Source organism: Neopsephotus bourkii, unplaced genomic scaffold (assembly GCF_033783945.1).
Source record: "Neopsephotus bourkii isolate Nb327-2 ecotype Australia unplaced genomic scaffold, CSIRO-AGI_Nbou_v1 NB_234, whole genome shotgun sequence".
Classification (NCBI taxonomy): domain Eukaryota; kingdom Metazoa; phylum Chordata; class Aves; order Psittaciformes; family Psittacidae; genus Neopsephotus; species Neopsephotus bourkii.
This window is the reverse complement of record NW_026900744.1, coordinates 7,964,769-7,984,731: the sequence shown is the minus strand read 5'-3', so window position 1 is coordinate 7,984,731 and position 19,963 is coordinate 7,964,769. Positions and strand designations below refer to the sequence as shown.

At 35.8% G+C, this 19,963-nt stretch overlaps 1 protein-coding gene across 9 annotated transcripts in view; it reads left to right on the top strand.

Annotated features, from left to right (window-relative positions):
• Nucleotides 1-19,963, top strand: part of USP33 (ubiquitin specific peptidase 33) — a 46,134-nt gene that overhangs the window by 20,766 nt on the left and 5,405 nt on the right. For 3 of the 9 annotated variants that reach the window (XM_061345127.1, XM_061345123.1, XM_061345126.1), the window contains 15 exons: nucleotides 734-803; nucleotides 2,538-2,651; nucleotides 3,395-3,473; nucleotides 5,492-5,912; nucleotides 6,332-6,472; nucleotides 7,555-7,691; nucleotides 8,298-8,470; nucleotides 8,573-8,676; nucleotides 9,250-9,283; nucleotides 10,100-10,145; nucleotides 10,885-11,065; nucleotides 12,319-12,445; nucleotides 14,467-14,636; nucleotides 16,022-16,103; nucleotides 18,711-18,819. In XM_061345127.1, the coding sequence (XP_061201111.1) occupies nucleotides 734-803; nucleotides 2,538-2,651; nucleotides 3,395-3,473; nucleotides 5,492-5,912; nucleotides 6,332-6,472; nucleotides 7,555-7,691; nucleotides 8,298-8,470; nucleotides 8,573-8,676; nucleotides 9,250-9,283; nucleotides 10,100-10,145; nucleotides 10,885-11,065; nucleotides 12,319-12,445; nucleotides 14,467-14,636; nucleotides 16,022-16,103; nucleotides 18,711-18,819 (1,988 nt within the window). Of the gene's footprint in view, nucleotides 1-733; nucleotides 804-2,537; nucleotides 2,652-3,394; nucleotides 3,474-5,491; nucleotides 5,913-6,331; nucleotides 6,473-7,554; nucleotides 7,692-8,297; nucleotides 8,471-8,572; nucleotides 8,677-9,249; nucleotides 9,284-10,099; nucleotides 10,146-10,884; nucleotides 11,066-12,318; nucleotides 12,446-14,466; nucleotides 14,637-16,021; nucleotides 16,104-18,710; nucleotides 18,828-19,963 lie in introns of all 9 variants that reach the window. The other 6 variants (XR_009724175.1, XM_061345129.1, XM_061345124.1 and 3 more) reach the window with 6 other exon arrangements.

Here is a 19,963-nt window from a genome sequence, read left to right as displayed (position 1 = left end):
ATCATACAATAATTATGACTTGTTTAAATAGCCTCTCCTCAGATATTTAGAAAGTGTTTTCCATGACTCCATAATCATGGCAAGAATATACATGAATTGTATCTTTTATGTGTGTAGAAAAACTACATGAGTGTATCAGTAAAGAAAGTAAACAGTCTGGGCTTGAAAATAAATTCTGTGGGAAAGGTTAAACTGAGCAGTCTGTGTTTCAGAGTACGCGTATATAATTGGCATGGAAAAAGACTGATTCTGGGTAATTCTGATTCTGGAATAATCACATGCTGAGTAGGTTTTGAAAGTTTAGTATAATCTGACTACTCACATGAACTAGAGGCAGAAGAACTAAATCTTGAGAAGCTTTTGGTAGTATGGCTACGAATAAGCATAGCAACAATTTTATTGAACAGGTAAATCATTAAGTAAAACATAAATATTGCTAAACATTTTAAATTGAAATCTGCAGCTGTCATAAAACATCAGCAGTTAGTAAGATGAAATACAATCTACTTGTCTGAAGTGCTTTTGTCTGCCAAAATCAAAACACTTAATTACTAATTCTATCTAGATTAGTATTCCTTTAGGAGTCCTATGCATCTTTTAGTTACAACTCTGCATTATAATTGGCATCAGAAGTGTTACATAAGTATTTTAATTAGTACATATTTTCTAGGAAGTTTTTTCCTTAACATGTATTGAATTAACAGACTTGCTGAATGTTCATTCTGTTTCTCAGGTCTAACGGGATTAAAAAATATTGGAAACACTTGTTACATGAATGCAGCTTTACAAGCTCTTTCCAATTGGTAAGGAAAATTATTGTAAATATATTTTCTATTTGCTTACTCATGCATTTGGTAAGGATGGACTTAATGAATTTGAAGGGCTGCACTACTATGGAAGAGTACATGTATTTGTTAAATCTCAGTCATATCCTGCAAACAGTTGTGTTACGGACTCATAGGGGGAGGGAAAAAAAAAGCATTATGGCATATGGGTTGCTCAGCTTTTTCTCTGTTTCATTATAGTTCTTCATTGTCCTAAATAAAAAATATATGCAGCTCTACAAATAAGAAGAAAATCTGGGAAAAGCTTGGGTTTTCTTTTCTGTTAGAGAAGAAATCAAAGCAAATGCATAAACATAAATCCTAATTAAAAAAAAGAGAGACGTGTTAAGATAAAAGCTCCAAATTCAGTCCTTACAAACAATATATCTAGGACATTCTGTGCTAAACCATCTCAGGAACTGCTAGAATGCAAAATCTTGTAATCCCATAAGGGTACCAGACAAGTTCATGAAGGAGAAATCTACAAAAGCTGAAGATACAAGTACACTAGAAATGGTTAGGCAGGGACAGTACTTGAGCATATATCATAAATGCTTTGTACATCTGCTTTTGGCTGAAATCCATGACAGGACCCAGGGCTAAGTAGACCTCACTGAGATCCTTAGTTGAGGGAGAGGAGAACTAAAGAAAATCTCCATAGAAGGTAAAAAAGTAGACAAGGCATCTCATAATGAGGAAGTTACTTAGTTGAAAAATTCCAAATTTTGCAGTTATTCTGGGAAATTTCTTTTCTTGGGTGAAAATAGGTCCAATCTATTTGACGGACTGTAACTTCAAAACGGGATTGAAGGGAATAGAGAGGGTATGCGAGTTGGCAAAACTGTATGAAGTAAACAGATAAACCATTTAGGTATAAATTACTGACCTACAAACATAGGATCATCATAGAAGCAAGGAACAGTTTGGGTTGGAAGGGTCCTTAAAGCTCATCTAGTTCCACTCTCCTGCCATGGGCAGGGTCACCGTCCACTAGACCAGGTTGCTCAAAGCCCCATCCAGCCTGGCCTTGAACACTGCCAGGGATGGAGCAGCCACAGCTTCTCTGGGCAATCTGTGTCAGTGTCTGATCACTCTCACAGGGAACTTCTTCCAAATATCTAATCTAAATCTACCCTCTTTCAATTTTAAACCATTCTCGCTTGTCTTATCTCTATATGCCCTTGTAAGCGTCCCTCTCCAGCTTTCTTGTAGATCCTCTTCAGGTAAAGGAAGGGCTGCTTTGAGGTCTCCCTGGAGCTTTCTGTTCTCCAGGCTAAACAACCCCAGCTCTCTCTGCCTGTATTCCTGGGAGAGGTGCTCCAGCCCACTCATTATCTTTGTGGCTGTCCTCTGGCTTCATTCTAACAAGTCCACATCCTGGTTATCTTGAGGGCCTCAGAGCTGAACACAGTACTTCAGGTGGGGTTCTCATGGGGGGAGAGTAGACAGGGAAAATCACCTTGCATTTGTATCCCACAGTTCCAGTGCTCTAGCAAATGTCAGTATGTGTTAGAGGAGCAGTGTTGCTGTATTGCTGAAGTTGTCCTACTGGGAAATGTTTGGTTGTAACATTTACGGATGTAGGAAACAGAATTGTTCAATTACAATAGCATTATGCTTTTTTTTCCAAATAATCTTATGTGAAATGCAGATTTCATCTTGTATTTTAACAACCTGAAAAAAAACCCACCCTATTTTCTTCTTTTTAATCAGTCCACCTTTGACACACTTTTTTCTTGACTGTGGAGGCTTAGCCCGGACAGATAAGAAACCAGCAATTTGTAAGAGTTACCTCAAGCTGATGACAGAACTCTGGCACAAAAGCAGGTATTGTATCCTTTTGGGGTTTAAATAGTAATAAATAAACTCCAGAGTCAGGACAGATTAATGCGTCCTTCCCAGGGTTCTAATTTTTATTCTGTATCACCAAATTACTCTTATAAATTAAGAAAGGAGAGACTAAGTTGCAGGATTAAAACATTCCTATAATCTGTTTGTTTCCATAGCTACCAAAGATGGTACAAATAATTGATGTACCTTCTTCTAGTAAGGAAGTTCTAACAAGAAGTAGATTATAAACACTATGTAACGTAGTATTAAGCTCTCAAAAAATGTTTATATATACCAGAAATATGTCTAAAATGTTCAACTACTTTATCTCTGTTCTTTGTTCTGTCTCAATGTTTTATCAGTTTCTTATATTTCTTTATATGGAATTTCTGTTATCTCTGCCTAAGAAAATACTTCAAAATATAAGTACAAAGATAGAGAAACACTAATTGTGCGTAGTACCAAGTGTATGCCTGATTTGTCATCTAATTCTCTAGTAAGAAATGTGGCCTAAAAGGCTTGATACAGTCTCTATTTCTGTTAGATGACTGATTAAAAAAAAAAAAGTACAGTTAATAATTCAATACCAGTATTATATTGGTTAAGATTAATACTACTGGTGTTATACATGTTACAGTTGAGTTGCAGGCAAAATTATGATCTCAGTAAAGATAGAAAGTTCCATTTAAATGCTTGCTTTTTAATATATACTTAATATTTAAAACTCTTTTTTTCTTTAGACCTGGTTCTGTTGTTCCTACTGGTTTATTTCAAGGAATTAAAACTGTTAATCCTACATTTCGAGGCTACTCTCAACAGGTAAAAACTTCTGATCTAAAATCTGCCTAAGCTGTAAAATTCTTACTTTGAAATCTAATGCTTGAGATACTATGCGTCCTATATTTGTTAAAAGCAATAGCAACATAAACTTTATATGCTTCAAATGTAGATCAACTGAAATGGAAAATGGAACCAGCAGCAGTTAAGTCAGGTTTTATGTTCACTGATATAAAATTCTTTAAAGGCCTTCAGCTTCTGAGAATAACTCATGTCCAGAAAACAAATTAAAGGTGTTTAAAAATAAAACAAAGGTATAATAGATTTTTAATATTTGTTACCAGTTATGGTTTGTTTTAAATCTAAGTACACAGTATCCAGTTTTCATTTATTATCTTTAAAAAAAACAGATGCACTGCTCTGCGTTTTGTAAGCAGTATTGTAGGAACTCGGGGCCGCAACTTGCTAAATAGGTATGGATTACTATATAGTAAAGCCATTCTTCAATTATCCTTCCATATCTTGCTGCATTCATACATTTTGCAGTACTTCGTTAAAAGCTTTTTGGCTAGAGGAAGAATTTAAACTCTGTAATTAGAAAAGTTACCAGTATATTCCGGGAATCTGCTGTTATTCAAAGGAATTCTGCTAGCATGTTTCATATTTGTGAAGTGGAGGATTAGAATACGTTTTAATGTTCAAATACTGCATGTAGCTGTAAAGTAAATGTTTAAATAGTAATCTCAGTGGGATTTAGTTTACTCATGGGCTTCTGAAGAGCCACATGAATTTCTGGAAAAGCAGAAAATCAATTCTGATAACTGAAAAGAAGCTGTATGGAAACTTCGTCCTCACAGCTTTGAACACTGAGAATGCGTTTTTCCATGCAGAGCAACACTTAGTGAGAAAACTTTTAGGTTCTGCCTGGATCACACTTACTTGTATGTTTAGTATGTTTCATGGCAACAATTAAAACAAAGCAAGTCTTTCATGACCAACATTCTCCTGTTGCCCAGCCTCCCAGATTGGGCAGCCAAATCCAATCTTCAGGCAGAAAAAGTAGTTCTTTTGCTCAGTGGAGAATGTTTATCAGTTAAGCTGTGTCTTAAGTTTTGAGTCTCTTTTTTTGTGTAAAAATATTATGAGCAAATAGGCATATTAGGGTTGGTGGTTTTTTGGTTTTGTTTTTTTTTTCATTACTCAAAACCCAAAACTGAATCTGATAGTTCTAGTTTTTGAGAAAAAGAATGTTTTCTAGTCTACAGTTGTGAGCTTAGTAAGTAATTGGTGTGTTGGATGGTGATACTGAGCAGCAGAAATTATTTTTATGAACAACCAAAATACAGAAAGGAAAATGGAAGAAAATAGAAGCAGTAGTAGTTGCCAAGGAGAGGCTATTGTTTTCTCCCACGCTTGTTTTATTAGATATTCTCTATTGCCAGGAACCAAGCTGCTACGTGGATTGTTGAAATTTGGTGCCTCTTAAAGATACTTCAAAATACAGATTAGACTTGTACTAAATCTTCACAGCTCTTTGTGAAAATACTGATAGTTGGGGAGTCTTGTCCAGGCTTGAGAATAAGAATGAAAATCTTGTTGCCAGTGTGATGCAATTGGAAAGACAGGCTAAGTACAACATAACACTTCTTAATAAAATCCTGCCATGCCCAGTGAAAACAAGGCTCAGATTGCTTTGCTGAAGATGCTGCATAAGGTTTTAAAAAAACTGTCCTGAAAACATTCCATTGCCAGCAGAGCTGGGGTCTGGCCACAGTGTGAGTAGTTGCTTGAGTTACACTAGTTGAAATAAGCTTTTTGGGAATAGAAGTGTTTCGGAGGAAACTCGTAAGTTTACATGCAGGAAGTGGACACAGGAAACAAACATGATCTGGAAATGAAATTTCTTTTGAACTTCAGACCTGAGACAGAGACATTTAACTTACTCTTCTCTAACAGCTAGCTGCAGCTTTTGGTTTAGTTACCTGTGTCTTTTTCTGATATGACTTTAATTTCTTCCAAACATAATGGAATAATATCATAAAACTTGTTTAAAATCCCAGGATGCACAAGAATTTTTGCGTTGTCTAATGGATTTGCTTCACGAAGAACTTAAAGAACCAGTTGTAGAACTGGAAGATGTCCAGCCTGAAAGTGCTGAAGACAGTATGGAAGAAGACAAGAGCCAGTCAGATGTAGGCTTTCAGCCCTGTGAATCCTGTGCTACCTGTGATAAAACAGAAAATGACACTATATTCAAACCTGTCTTAGAGGATCCTGCAGAGACAACCATGTTAATTCAGGATGATGATAACAACTCGGTCACATCCAAAGACTGGCAGAAAGAAAAAATATCAAGCAACAAGCTTAAACGAGCAAATTCTATAGAAGACTTTGAAAAAGATGCAAATACTGCTTCAGAGACCACTGAATTTTTAAATAATCAAGGAACTGTCAAAGTACAGATACACAGCAGATTCTCAGGTAATACATTACTAATGTGCAACTGAAATAGTCAAATCCTTAGCCAGAGTATGTGTGTGATTGGAAAAGGGTTCTAGAACAAATGGTGTAGAGAGGTACGGGTCAAATAGGGTAGGTTGATTGACTTTAGGCAATGCACCTTCCTTATTTACTTTTCAGTTCAGGTGTTCTGAATTCAACTTGAATTTCCGTGAAAAACTAAATATTTGTGCTGGATAAGGTTTCAGATAACCCAGAAGATAGTGGGGGTTTTGGATTTTGTTCTTAATTTAAAACATATGTGACTTGAAATGGTGCTGCATTCCTAAATGTCCTGTGACCTGACAGCAGGGTTAAATTAATTGCATGACCATTGTCTCTGTTCATTCTGCATTAAATTTTTGGTAGAATTTATGAAATAATGCAAATATTAATTGCAGAATACATCAGTGATGTCCACATGAATGATCTATCTGCAGCCCAAACCCCATCATCAAATGAAGGAATAAACACCCGCTTATCAAACAGTCCACCAAAATCATTCTCATCATGCTCTTCACTAGCACAAATCCACAAAAAAGGTATAGGCTCTTTATTCCCCCCCCCCGGTACTGAATTGCTCTGTATTACAGTTTTCATTTTATTCTTTCGTGTGGCTTGCATACCAATGCAGTTTTTTTTCTTCAGGATTTTTTAATTCCCTATCCCTACTGGGAAGAGGGACCATTATGCAAACTGGACATACAATAAGACTCCCTTTACTTCTGTAGAATTCTGATTCTTTCAAAGCATGCTTGAACAGTATCTGCCTCCACTCTGTGAAGATGGAATAGTATTTTGTGAAAACTTTCTCAACTGCTGTAGTTTGGAAAGAGGGGAAATGTATGAGAAGTTAGTTAGGAAGATAATTCAATTTCCTGTCACTGTTTCCATGGCTCACTGCTTGTTACTGGCTGTTAGCATTTTGACAGACTTTGACTCCTACAAGACTCATCAGTTATCTCCTGGGTAGTATTCAGTCTCCAAAAGAGGTTTTGTGGTCTTCATTCTAGCATACCATGCTGGTAATTTATAGAGCCCAAGAGACTGCTTTGGTGTGTTTACCTAATTAGTAGTGGATTTGGGTGGGGAGGGGGTGCACATGTTATGCTTGGAGTTAGGGTTTTTTTTTTTTCTTACTTTTTAATAAACTGCTGTTAGGCTGGACTCTAGTAGTAAGTTTAGTCTACTTCAACCCTGTCACTGTCACCAGTGTTGTGATACAATAAGCTTGTGTATGTGGTTTTCATCCCAACATGGTTAAAACTTGTGGGAAGATGTGATCAAATTAAATGTCAGAATGTGACATTTAAAGTTTATACCTTGGGGGATTCCTGCCAAGATGAATCTCGTAGCAGGAGGCTATAGATTTCAAGACTGGCAGTTTGAGTTTTACTTAAACTTGAGGCAAAATTGTCCTCTATTTTTCCACCATAAACTGCTTGAGGAACCTACATGAACTGCCTGGTACTAGCAGTAATCTGCTTGTGTAATTTCTAAGAAATATCTAGTAAACAGAAAATAGGGCTTGGTTCAAAATCAAGTCCTAAGTATGTGTGATCTCTAACTATATTATGCAAAGTTGAAGAAAATCAGAACCCACTTTATCTTGATTTACTTTCAGCATTTAATATTTGTCATTTTATAGTTGCAACTGTATCATCGCCAAAAAGGAAGAAGCGCAAGAAGTACAGAAGTGTTATCTCTGATATATTTGATGGGACTATAATAAGTTCAGTACAGTGCCTGACTTGTGATCGGGTGAGTAAGAAGGGGAAATTCTAGCTTTTAATATGATTTTTTTTTCCCCCTCAATACAAATACTTACAGCTTTATGAATACAGTGAGGCTCTGGGAACTTTATTCTTTTGTGAAAGATTTCTTCAGAAGTTTCAGTTGTTTCATACTTGTTTACTCAAGTAGTAATAGGAGCTTCAAAAAAGCAAATGTGATCACTAAAATCCAAGATGGGAGCAAGAAAATGTATAGCTGAGTCTCTTCTGCAGCAGGTCCAGTTACATTAGCTCACTATAATATCAAACTAAGATACTGTCAAAACAAGGGGATGAAGCTTTCTGAAACTAGCTTGTATAACAAGAGCCTGAGGCAAAAATCATGCTTTTTGTGACTACTAGGAAGACAAATAATTAATAATGACTTGAAGAGTTTCAGTGATAACAATGTGCAAGTTCACTCTAAAATGTTAATTTTTCTTCCTCTTTTAGAAATGAATTCTTATGTCTCCTTATTTATAATTAATTTGCAACCTAGTGGAATTTTCAACTGCACAGTGACTTAGTAGTTACTGGTGAGCTTTACTCAGTTGCTCTTCAGTCTTAACTCTCTTTCATTTGTTTTCTTCTTTAGCTGTCTGTAACCCTGGAGACCTTTCAGGATCTGTCCTTGCCTATTCCAGGTAAGGAAGATCTTGCTAAACTCCATTCTGCAAGTCATCAGACATCTCTAGTCAAGGCTGGGTCATGTGGAGAAGCGTATGCCCCCCAGGGATGGATAGCTTTCTTTATGGAATATTTCAAAAGGTAAGTAATATTTACCTTGTTTTATTTTTTAACCTATTTTGAAATTCCAGTTTCTGCTCTTCTGGCAGAACATTTGTTGTTTTTCTTTCTTTTCTATCAATGATGTTTCAGGTTTGTTGTCTCATGTGTTCCTAGCTGGTTTTGGGGTCCAGTTGTAACCTTACAAGATTGTCTTGCTGCCTTTTTCGCCAGAGATGAGCTCAAGGGTAAGAGGTCAATTACATGAACATGTTTCTTCTGATATTTTTTCCTCTAATCGTACTAAGACGATTAATACCTTCTTCGCTTCACGCAATTAAGCAAAGGCCACCTGTTAGACTGTAATACAGTCATTCCTTGCTCTTACGGGATCATTCATTTAAAAAAGGTAGGTAAGCTTCTCATTCAACTGAATATTTGACGCAACAAATGCCCAGGAAAGCTGCTTTAGCAACGTCAAGTAAATCTGAATTTGGTTTAATGAAATGGTAACAATTTTAGGGTCATAAAAATTTCAAACCCCATTATATTAATACTTAATTTGAACAAGTGAATTTCTTCCCTTTTAAATTATATATCCTCATCTCTTCACGTTATGCTGTACTGCTTCATAGTTACAAGCATAAAACCTAAGAACCTTTCTATTTACTTGCTATGTCAACACTCTTACTGCTTAAATATTCAATGCAACTTAAAGATAAATTCCCTTGAGACTTTTATATATCAAGTGTATGTGCTTGAAGGATAGCTATTTGGATTTAGAGAATAATAGCTGTTTCTCTTCTCCATGATATTTGCAGGTGATAACATGTACAGCTGTGGAAGATGTAAAAAGTAAGCTATCTTTTACCTTTGTTTTAACTTGTCTTAATTTGAGTGCTGTAATACTTTAGTTAGTCAAGAGGCATTTATTTCTGCTAGATAGTGCTATTAATCTTTTGACACTACCTTGTGTCCTGACTGTCAGAAATTTGCTATTACAAAGGTGCAGGAGTCAGGAAGCACTGACTCAGCATACCATATTGCAGTCAAATTGTCTTGTTCTTTTTCATGTTCCTTATAATTTTAGACCTTTCTAAATTGTTTTTGATTGAAAAAAATGCTTTTAGCCCTCTGTATAACTAGTAGGTTTTCACTGATACGCAGTAGGTTCTTCAGTGTGTTATAAGTAAATACATTGTGGCCTTAAATACTAGAGAACAAAGAAACAGAAGTGGTCTGTAGATAGCTCAATGCCCTTTATTGAAAAGGAGTGTTATTGCTTGCTGGTGATATTGCTATAACTGGTGATCTGCTGTAGATCGCTTCTTAAAAATAAACTTGGCTGCTTTTTTTACTATTTTGCTGAATAATCAGCTTAACAAAGCTTAAAGTTCTTTCCTTTATGCTAAGAGAAATTGTTAGCTAGATGGAGCTTGACTATCTAAACTTGCTGCTTTGAATTTTTCAGCAGTACAGATTTTCTCGTCTTCTAAAGCATCCTTGTTTGCATCTTTTTGGCTACTCCATGTCTAGTCTACATTCCAGAAATATTTTGGGTTTACTAATGTGTAGTGTTCAGTTTAGACTTGCTGACTAGCACAATAAAAAAAACAACCACCTTTTTAGAACTAAGTATTGGTGGTTTTGTTGTTTTTCTCCTTTGCTTAGGTTAAGAAATGGAGTGAAATTCTGCAAAGTGCAAAAATTTCCTGAGGTACTGTTACTACATGCACTTTAAAACACTTTTTCTGCATGATTAGGAATGTGGTAAGACTAATGAATTGCATGAAGTCAGTCATGTTTATAATGTTACATGATGAAAGTGTATCTTCTTATCGGCATTTGTTTTAAAAAGGTGAGCAATGTTTGATGATTCACCCTGTAAGAAAGTGAACCTTGTACATGAAAAGAAAAACCCCATTATTCTAACTTTACTATGTTATAGCTGTCAGCCTGCACAGCTTATTTATACTGTAGAACTTAAATACCACAGCCAGAATGGAAATATTTTCTATAAGTAATGCTTGTAACTTCACATTTTAAAAGTAATCCAGTCTTACGCATCAAAACATGAATTGGTGGGTGCAACAATCAGGAAGAATTAATGTCCCTCATGACAAGATTGTGCAATAGGTGCACTGAAGAAGATAAAAGGTATGTTGCTCATTGCTGAATCAGTGTTAGTAAGCTCAGGACTGGGGTTTTTTTATACTGTTAGTAAGATAAGTCTTAGATAATTACAAATGCATTTCTAACTCCTTGAGCCACGGTTGATTTAAAAAGAAATAAATAAAATCTATGGAACACAGAGCTTGTGATAGTTGCCTCAGGCCATAGAGAAAAGTGATCCTTTTGGGATGATAAAAGGGAAACGTGGCATGCACAGTGCAGTTACTGTATGTCAAATTGTACCATGTAAAGTTCTTGAGTGAATCTGTTGATCTTTCTCACAGATACTGTGCATTCACCTGAAAAGATTTAGACATGAACTTATGTTTTCCACTAAAATTGGGACCCATGTGTCCTTTCCCTTGGAAGGCCTTGATCTTCAGCCTTTCCTTGCAAAGGACAGTCCAGCTCAAATTGTGACTTATGATCTTCTGTCTGTCATCTGCCATCATGGAACTGCCAGCAGTAAGTATGAGGTTGATTGTTCTGTCTCTATTGTCGATATTCACATCAGCCCTTCTGTTTAAGATTATTGATATACTGAAGAGTAAATAGATAAGCACTGGTAATTATACTGTGAAGGATAAATGCTGTGATTTTTACCTTGAGCCATACGATGGCTTGCTCTTAAATAGTTGACACATATTTGAAATTTTATGGCATACTGAAATAAAATTGTAGGTGGAAAAAAATTAACAGATCCTGGATTATTAAGTTAAGTAAACTATATATACGGTCTAAATGTACAAATAACGGTACGTGCCAGCAGATGACCAATTGATCAGCATAGGTGCTGTTTGTCTAGAGTTTTAATGCTTTGTATGACTTAACTTTTTTAGAAAGAGTTCACCACAAAGATGCTAGTAACTGTTTTAAAAGTTGTTCTTTTGGTTGATGACTGTGGATTAACCCCAAACCAGGCAGTACCTGCTATTCATGGCTAGTGATGAGTAGCTGAATAAACATCTTACTGTTCTATGTCAAGCTTGTTTCTGCCTAGATGCTTTCAGTGTTTATAAGATTTGGAAAATAGGACAAAGATAAGTTTGAAGTCAGAAACTTCATAAAATTTTATAGAGGCTACACACCCCCTCATACTGTCCAAACTTGAGGTGTCCATTGTTCAGATGAAGTTGTTTCCACTTTTCTGGATGCTTTTTCGTTTTCTATTCAGTACTTGCTGGATGATGCTTTTCATAATTGCTTTAGTAGACATCCGATTATTTACTTGTTGGCACTTGAATGTGTATTTTAGAAATAGTAATAATTTAAGCTGTATTATGGATAGTCTTCAGAACACAGTTAAGTATGGTCTTGATATTATGTAGCCATTACACATCTATGCTAATTTCCATTAAAAAGATTTGAAAAGAGTTCATTGTGGGAACTGATTAGGGTAAATTGTTCAGTCACTCTTACTCTGATTTGAGTTTCATGGTTCAAGAGTGCATTAAACTTCAAGCTGCTGGAAAAGTTTAAGAATATGCTGAAAACAGTGTTCAGTTTGCCACTAGCTGATGGAAATTCAGGGGGGGAAGTGGGAAATGATCCAGAGTTTGGGAAAAGTTAATATCCAGATCACATCTGCTGATGTTTTGATGTTTCTCCTATTTAAGACTTGTTTGTTTTTTTCTTTTTGGACTTACTTCCTTTTCATGTGTTGCACAGTAAAATGGGCAGCACTGGACACTTTATAAATCTTTCTTCTTACACTCCAGGTGGACATTATATAGCTTATTGTCGCAACAATTTAAATAATTTGTGGTATGAATTTGATGACCAGAGTGTCACAGAAGTATCAGAGTCCACAGTGCAAAATGCAGAAGCTTATGTTCTCTTCTACAGGTAAGTAACTGAAAGTACAATCATGCTTATGTAAGTCAGGTATGTAAATAACTTTAAAGCAGTTGGGTAGCTTTCAGAAATTGGCTGCCACAAGAAAGAATTATAGTGGAATAATCTGACCAACCAGAACAACCTATGCTGGAGAAAGGCTGAATCCTTCAGTTACATTCTTAACACTTGCTCTGTCACTGCTAAAGCATGTATGGAACTTGAAATGAAAATTAAATCTGCATAAATAAAGTGTAGTATGATGACTAGAAAGAGAACTTTAAACAACTGTTAGAATTAGCCACTAATTACCTCCTTTTTAATCAGAGGAAAGGAATGCTTCACAATGGGAAGTTTTGCACACAGACTCTTGACTGCTAGAGCTCTGAAGGGAAGAGTGGAAAGTCTTTAGCAGATGGGATGTAGTAAAACAGATGTTTTACTGTGTTGTAATTTAATTTCAGGGAATTTAGAGGCTGGACTTTCCTGAAAGTTGAAATGAAAGGCGAGAAGTCATATTATCATCTTCAGTCTAAGGAATTTTTGTACTTGAAATAATAAAAACAACTCAGTTTTCAGATTCTAAGGATCTTGTACAAAGATGAAATTTCCACTGCAAGTTCACTGCAAAACAGATTGTGTCAGAGTTGCACAAGAAATGAGATGTGTTCTGGTTTAACTTCCATTAGGAACACTTGTACCTGCCACTGTCTGAGCTAAGCCTGTGCATCTGGGTCAGTAGGTCTTTTGAAAGGAATGTGGAAGTTATGCTGTATTGCCAAGAAAGAACAGTGTACCTGATTGTGGGCAAACATTTAAATAATAAAAGAACAGCATTCATAAAATTTTGTTTTTAAAAAACGAATATACCCACGAAATACTGCTACACAGACAAAATAGATGTGCTTTCAGCACGTTTTTAGAATGCTTATTGGAGATATGTATAAATTTTTAAATTAACAGCTGGAAAGGCTTTTGTTACAAAATTTTATTCTAAACTTAAATGGGTAATGTATTTTAATTGGGTTTATGGCAAAATGTTTTTCCTACTCTTTTGGTCTTGTTTTGCTATACTATAAATAGTCCTGTTGCTATAGCCATTAGGTCTACCTGAAGCTTTTCTGTCAGCTATTTGAGGTAACTTTGACACCATAAGTTAACTGAGTTATGGTCCAGCTTTTGTGTGATGCTGAATCAAGTTTTGGGCCGGGGTTTTGGAGGATGGCATCATAGAATCATAGAGTATAGGGTTGGAAAGGACCTTAAGATCATCTAGTTCCAAGCCCCCTGCCATGGACAGGGAATGAATTGTTCAAACCTGCTTTTGGAGAAGAGTGATTATTCAGTCTAGAAGCAGGGGAGCAGAGATACTTCCAGTTGGATAGCAGCAACAGCTTCAATGAGAAAAATAGGGGGATACACGAAAAGTAGGGGAATGTCCCAATCTAGTTACTGTTCAGCCTGACTTCTGAAGGTAAGTAAGGAGCATCTACCCAAAGACTAGCTTGCAAAGCTTTTATCTCAAAAGATACAGAGGAAACAGGAGGTGGGCAGAGCCTTATCTCCTCCTCCTGTGGTAGTAATCACCTCTGCAGTATAGCCACCTGTCTGTTACAGTCAAACTATTTGCTTTCTCAGGCTGCTAGGTTACATGGGAACTGCCAGGGGTCCTTATTGTTGATCTAATCAGGCAAAAGTTTCCTTGCAAGCATAACATGTGCCAAGGACAAGCACAGGTTTAACAGAGCAAATAGTCTTTGCTGCCCTTCCCTCTGTGTACTAACTGACTCTTGCGACACACTGCTCCCTAATGTGACAGTCCAGGTTCCTACCACACATTTAGATGGTGGCTCAGACTGTACATAAAAGGTGCAAGTTGTTTGACTGGCTAAGTCAACTGCTCCATGTTACCAAACTTTGACGTATAGCCATAGCCCAGGTAATTTACTTGAAAGTACAGTTTTCACAAAATAAATTATCTGTATTGTACACAAGGATATATATTTGTTCAATGATTTCTATTTTGGTAATAGAAAGAGCAGTGAAGAAGCACAGAGAGAAAGACGGAGAATATCAAGCCTACTGAACATGATGGAACCAAGTCTGCTACAGTTCTATGTTTCCAGGCAGTGGTTAAATAAATTCAAGACTTTCGCAGAGCCAGGACCAATTTCAAATAATGACTTTCTCTGTATGCATGGAGGTGAGACTGTAACTGAGTGTCACGTGACTTGTAGTTTGCAGGGATGTGCACTTGCTTTCATTAAAGGAATTTGATTGTAGTAAATTTATAACTTCTGTAGCTTCTTAGATAAATTAAAACTGTAACTTCTAAGTCAATGATTTCTGTCATTTTAGTAGCTGACTAGTTGAAAATTATACCATGTGAAGATTTCCTGGGGTTATTTTCTTCTTTTGCCTGCACATTTGATTTTGTTATAAGCTTTCTTGATTCTTAAAGAGGAGCAGTTTGATGTATCTGCTTTCTTCCTAAACATGTATATTCAATTTTCAAAAATCATGTCACTTTATCATCATCCTTAATACTTTGTTCTGCCAATCTAAATCTTATTTGCTGCTACACACTAGAAGCAACAAGGAGGTTTGAAAGCTATGGAACAGGAAATTGGTATGCTGCAGACTAGCCAGTGCATAGCAGTGTGAAAATAGAGTAGTATTTCTGTATATTCAGTGTGGGAGCATAAAAATTTTACTTCGTGCTAAATATTAATAAAAATGAGAGAATTGCATTAAGCAAAACATGGGGGAACTATCCATATTTGAGTGCTAATGTTCTGAGAAATCATTACTGTGGTGTTCTTACACCTATTTTCTAATAAAAAATCCAGCTGTGTTAGATCAGCAGTTAGAGGTGCTGCCTGCTATTGCTGAAACAAACTTTTAAAGTAAAAATACTGTGCCCAGTAACAATGTGCAGAGGGGTGTACATGTGAGCCCTTGTGGCTGTGGCTTTCCTTTTACAGGGTTACAGCAGATGACTCTTGTGCAAGTGCCTAAAAGACTAGATTTTTCCCTTTTTCAAAGCATTCCTGCTTCCTGTGTGCTTCAGCTCAATGTATCTGATCGTGCAAGCCCCTCTGCCTTCCTCAAAATCTCCCTGCTTAAAGCATTAGTGTTTTTGTAAGTAATTCAAAAAGGTCTACAGCAAAGAATTGAATTTTGAAGACCATTTGCTAATTTGTTGCAGGCATAAACAAAATATTTAATCCCTCATTAACATTTTAATTGTATACCTTAAGCATTTTGCAGTTGGTATCTAAAAAGGCCTCTAGCCCTTTAATCTTTCATGTAGTTTGCTTCTGCTTTTTATAAACTTCTCAGTCTCATGAAAGACTAAAATTAAGTGGTGTCTTTAAATACAGTAATAGATTATACTGTGGTAACACTTGCTTCACATGATTTCTCTGAATTCATTGAAAGGGTGTATTTTTAATTCCTCTAACCTCTAACATAGTCTTCTCCCTCCATGTCCTGAATAAAATATGCAAGTCTTTTTCTTTATTTTTATTTTTTCTTCTCTTTGTGTTTGTTTTTTCTGTTTTGTTTTGTTTGTTGTTGCTTCTGCAGGTGTTCCTCCACACAAAGCTAACTTCATAGAGGACTTAGTTGTAATGCTACCTCAAAATATATGGGATAATCTGTACAGCAGGTAAGGTTTATACTGTAACTGGAAAAAATCCAGTGGTCTGATCTGCATGGAAGTATGTGTCAAGCAGCAACATCAGACTTCGGAATTAGTGGATCAGGAAAAGAGGAAAAAAAATGAAAAAAAGTATTTAGGCACAGAACTAACTGAAGGGATTGCAAGCAGCCAATTTATGTAATTTGCTTTTGCAAAGTTATGCTAAAATCTACACGAAGTAGTGTGTTACTGTGATAATAGTTGAGTATTAAACCAATAAAAAGTATGGTATGTACTGAATGACACAAAGTAGGTCAGCAAAAGTACACTTTGAAGAGGTATTTTGAAAGACTTCTCTGTATCAGCTTCCTGTTCTCTTGTTGGCTGGAGACAGCTTTTCTTTTATGTTGGCTTTGAATCCATAGCCTCAGCTGCCAGTACTGCTTCAAAATAACTTATATCTAAGTGTTCCTTATAACTACTCAATGCTTTTTAATCTAGGTCAGGCTTAAGTGCTTGCTTATGAAGGAGGGATTCTTAAAAGATGTGTCTCCTTTTAAAGTAACAAAAAGCTGTAGAAGAACTTTGCTGATGACCTAAAGGACTACTGCACTTGCATTAAATATTTTTACCTGTTAATTTCCTGCCACCTAAGCAATATAGCTGAAGGGTTGGGTTTTTTTAAAGTTTCAATAGACACAAGTGAAAAATAGAACAATGCTATTTCCAGCCTATTTCTACTTTCATAGACATACCGAGTTCCAACTGACAAAGGCAGTATTTGTTTTCTGTATGCAGAAAGATTTGTTAAATCTGAAGAAAAATGGTTTAAAACTTCTAATTGTTTTTCCTTCTTTCTGAACATTTTTGACAAGATGTCCAACTTCAGTCATTTGATAGAAAGGTGAAGTCCCAGAGGTGATAGGTTCCTATTAGGTAGAAAAGAGGTATGAATTGTTGCTAAATGTGCTCTGTCTGGCTTCCTGACTGGCAGGTGCACCCTTTAACGCAGAGCAGCTGTGAAGCACCCATGTTTTGTTTTTTGTCTTGCTGTTATCTGGGAATTACAAGAGAATATCATGGTTGCAGTGGGTGAGAATTTAGGGTGAGGAAGCCAAATATCATGGAAGCTGCCTTTTGTTGAGATAATGTTAAGAAAAAGGAGATACTCATCTAAGATGCCAGTTGCAGCTGATGTCCCAAACACAGTGGTTGTTTTTTTTTGCTGCTCGTGTGACACTGCTCAGATTGATTTCCACATACTTTGGGTTCAAAGTTGCTTTGGGATAATACAGTATAATCCATACTTGATCTATTTCAACTAAAAAGTTATGAAATGATCACTGCAGTTCAAAGACAGTGTCATATTCAGAGATGCAATTTAAGTGTTGGGTGACCATTTTGTAAAGCATGTCTTTAAGTTGGGATAATTGAATATGTACCAAAAAACTTGTATGTACAAGTGCTGTTGTACTGAAATAATGTTTTGATTTTCTGTTAAAATATAACACTTCTGTGTTTGTTAGGGGATGGGGGTGGGAAAATAGCATCCCAAATTATTTTTATGGACTGACAAACATACAAGACTAAAAGGGGGGGGGGGAAGTAATGCCTTCCATGGCAGATTTTTCTTCAGTTTATTCACAAAGTAACCACAGTTGTTTTTCACTCTTGTTTAAGACATAGACTTTCATACTTTGAACTTTAATTCTTGTTGCACTTGAGAAAGCCACATGATAAATGTTGAGATACTTAAATTTAAATGCTTAAGAGCACTCTCTTTTATCTCATTTAAAGTAAGATTTTTGGAACAAAATAGGAAGTTTTGGAAATGAAACAAAACCAGAAAAGACCCCAGCTCTGTCAAAAACAATGATTCAACTAAGAAATAGAACCTGGAATATCCTTATCTCAATGTGTGACCTTTCTGTTGTAGTATATGCATCTCTTAAGGCTGCTAGTCATTTAAGAATATTTTCTTTTATCAGGCTTGTAGTTTCCAGGCTAGTAAATGATGCCCATGTTCATAATGATACATCTATACGCACACATGTACATATGTATATATTATCTCTTGTGCTTCTCAGTGTATCTACAGATTTCCATGCATTCTGCTTGTTTCACACAAGGAAAGTATGGATGGGAAGGTCATGGAGAATAACTTTTTAAGAACAAAACAATAAGCAAGTTTAGAGGCTGGTGTCAGGGAGGGAGCAAACTGATGAGCCTGCAGTGGAATGGAGGAACATGCTTAACATAAAACTGACTGGAACATTTCCATAAGTTGTTTCTTGGAGGCCTTTAACAAAATCACACAGGGTGTATCTATAACATAATACTTGCTCACTGTCATGTTCTTCCCATAGTAACAACTTTTGAAGTATGTGACAACAGTAGTTTGAGATGGTTTCTACTGGCTTTAGGCAGTTGGGACTTGGAAGATGGTTATGTCTTAGCATGGAGTACAAAATATTATTAGGAAAATAAATTATACTATTTGTGGATCAAATGGTAGTGTGACATTGATCAGACTTATGTTAGATATTATATGAAAACACTTGCTCTGTCTACAGATGCATGATCTTTAACCATGGTGTTTTGCACAAGGTTAATGTCTTTTTACATTTACTGCAGGTATGGAGGAGGACCAGCTGTTAACCATCTGTATGTTTGTCACACCTGCCAAATAGAGTCTGAAAGAATTGAAAAAAGAAGGAAAAATGAATTGGAAATGTTTATTCGGGTAAAAAAGTAAACACTTATTCATTCTGCTTTTTGACATCACCTGATACTCATGAATTGACACAAGGGGTTATGAGAAGTGCAGAGGTGATTCCTGAAATGAATGCACTTCATTAAATATCTGTTTACCTATTTAGAATCCCTTCTTTCCTGTTGGCAACAGTAATGTTCTTGTCATATCCCAGATAACTTTATATGGAAATGTGCTTAGAGAAAATATTTTGTTTCTTAAATTGCTTTTTTATAGTATAGAAACAGTACAGCCACATGATCAGCTGTTCTTTATACACTGCCAGTGATCTGTTCTGTGCAATCTGATAAGGTTTAAATGCAATAATGCCGTGCCAGCAAAACATTAATTATAATCTTTAGTTTTAATTTCAAAAATATCATTAAATATGTAAACAAACATAAATAATTCAGTGTGAAGTAAACACCTTCATATTCTAATACAACTGTAAAATTAATATCAAGCAGCTAGTATATTTTCCATGAGTTAAGAGTTTATATGCATGAGTCTGGTAAAATAACTAGTAGTAAAGGGTTTTGTAATTCTTAAACAAAACTGTGTTTTCAAGTTTTCAGTGAAAATGAATGCAGAGAGATTGGAGTCCCATTTATGCTACCTTAATTACTGAGAGGGAGGAAAAACAAAACTGCAGCTGTTCTTTTAGTTCTGTGCTTTAATTGTACTTCAGATATTGTGTCAGCTTTTCCAAGTTTTAACTGCTATTTGAACTTCTTAGTAATTGATTTTCCTCTAGACTGGGTTACCACTGGTTAGTAATTATTATTATTATTATTAACAACATTGAGTCAACCTCATGTGTTTTAGTGATCAACATCTTTTCAGCATAAACAATGATTATATGTGCACTGTTGTGTAAGTATTGTTACAGACAGAAATTTCTATTATCTTCTATTAAGGTTGTGTTAGGGAGTGATTGCAAAGCTTACTCTATCTGAAACCTTAAGAATCGTATTGATGCTTTAGGTCCATGGATTCAAGGGGGAAGTATAGCTGAACTATTACAGAGCTAAAAGATAGTGCCTTTAAAGGTTTAAATGACTTTTTGCGTATTCCTTAATAACATTGTGAAAAGATCTGTAGTCTCTGAAAAAGAATAAAATGTTAAAAATCAAAA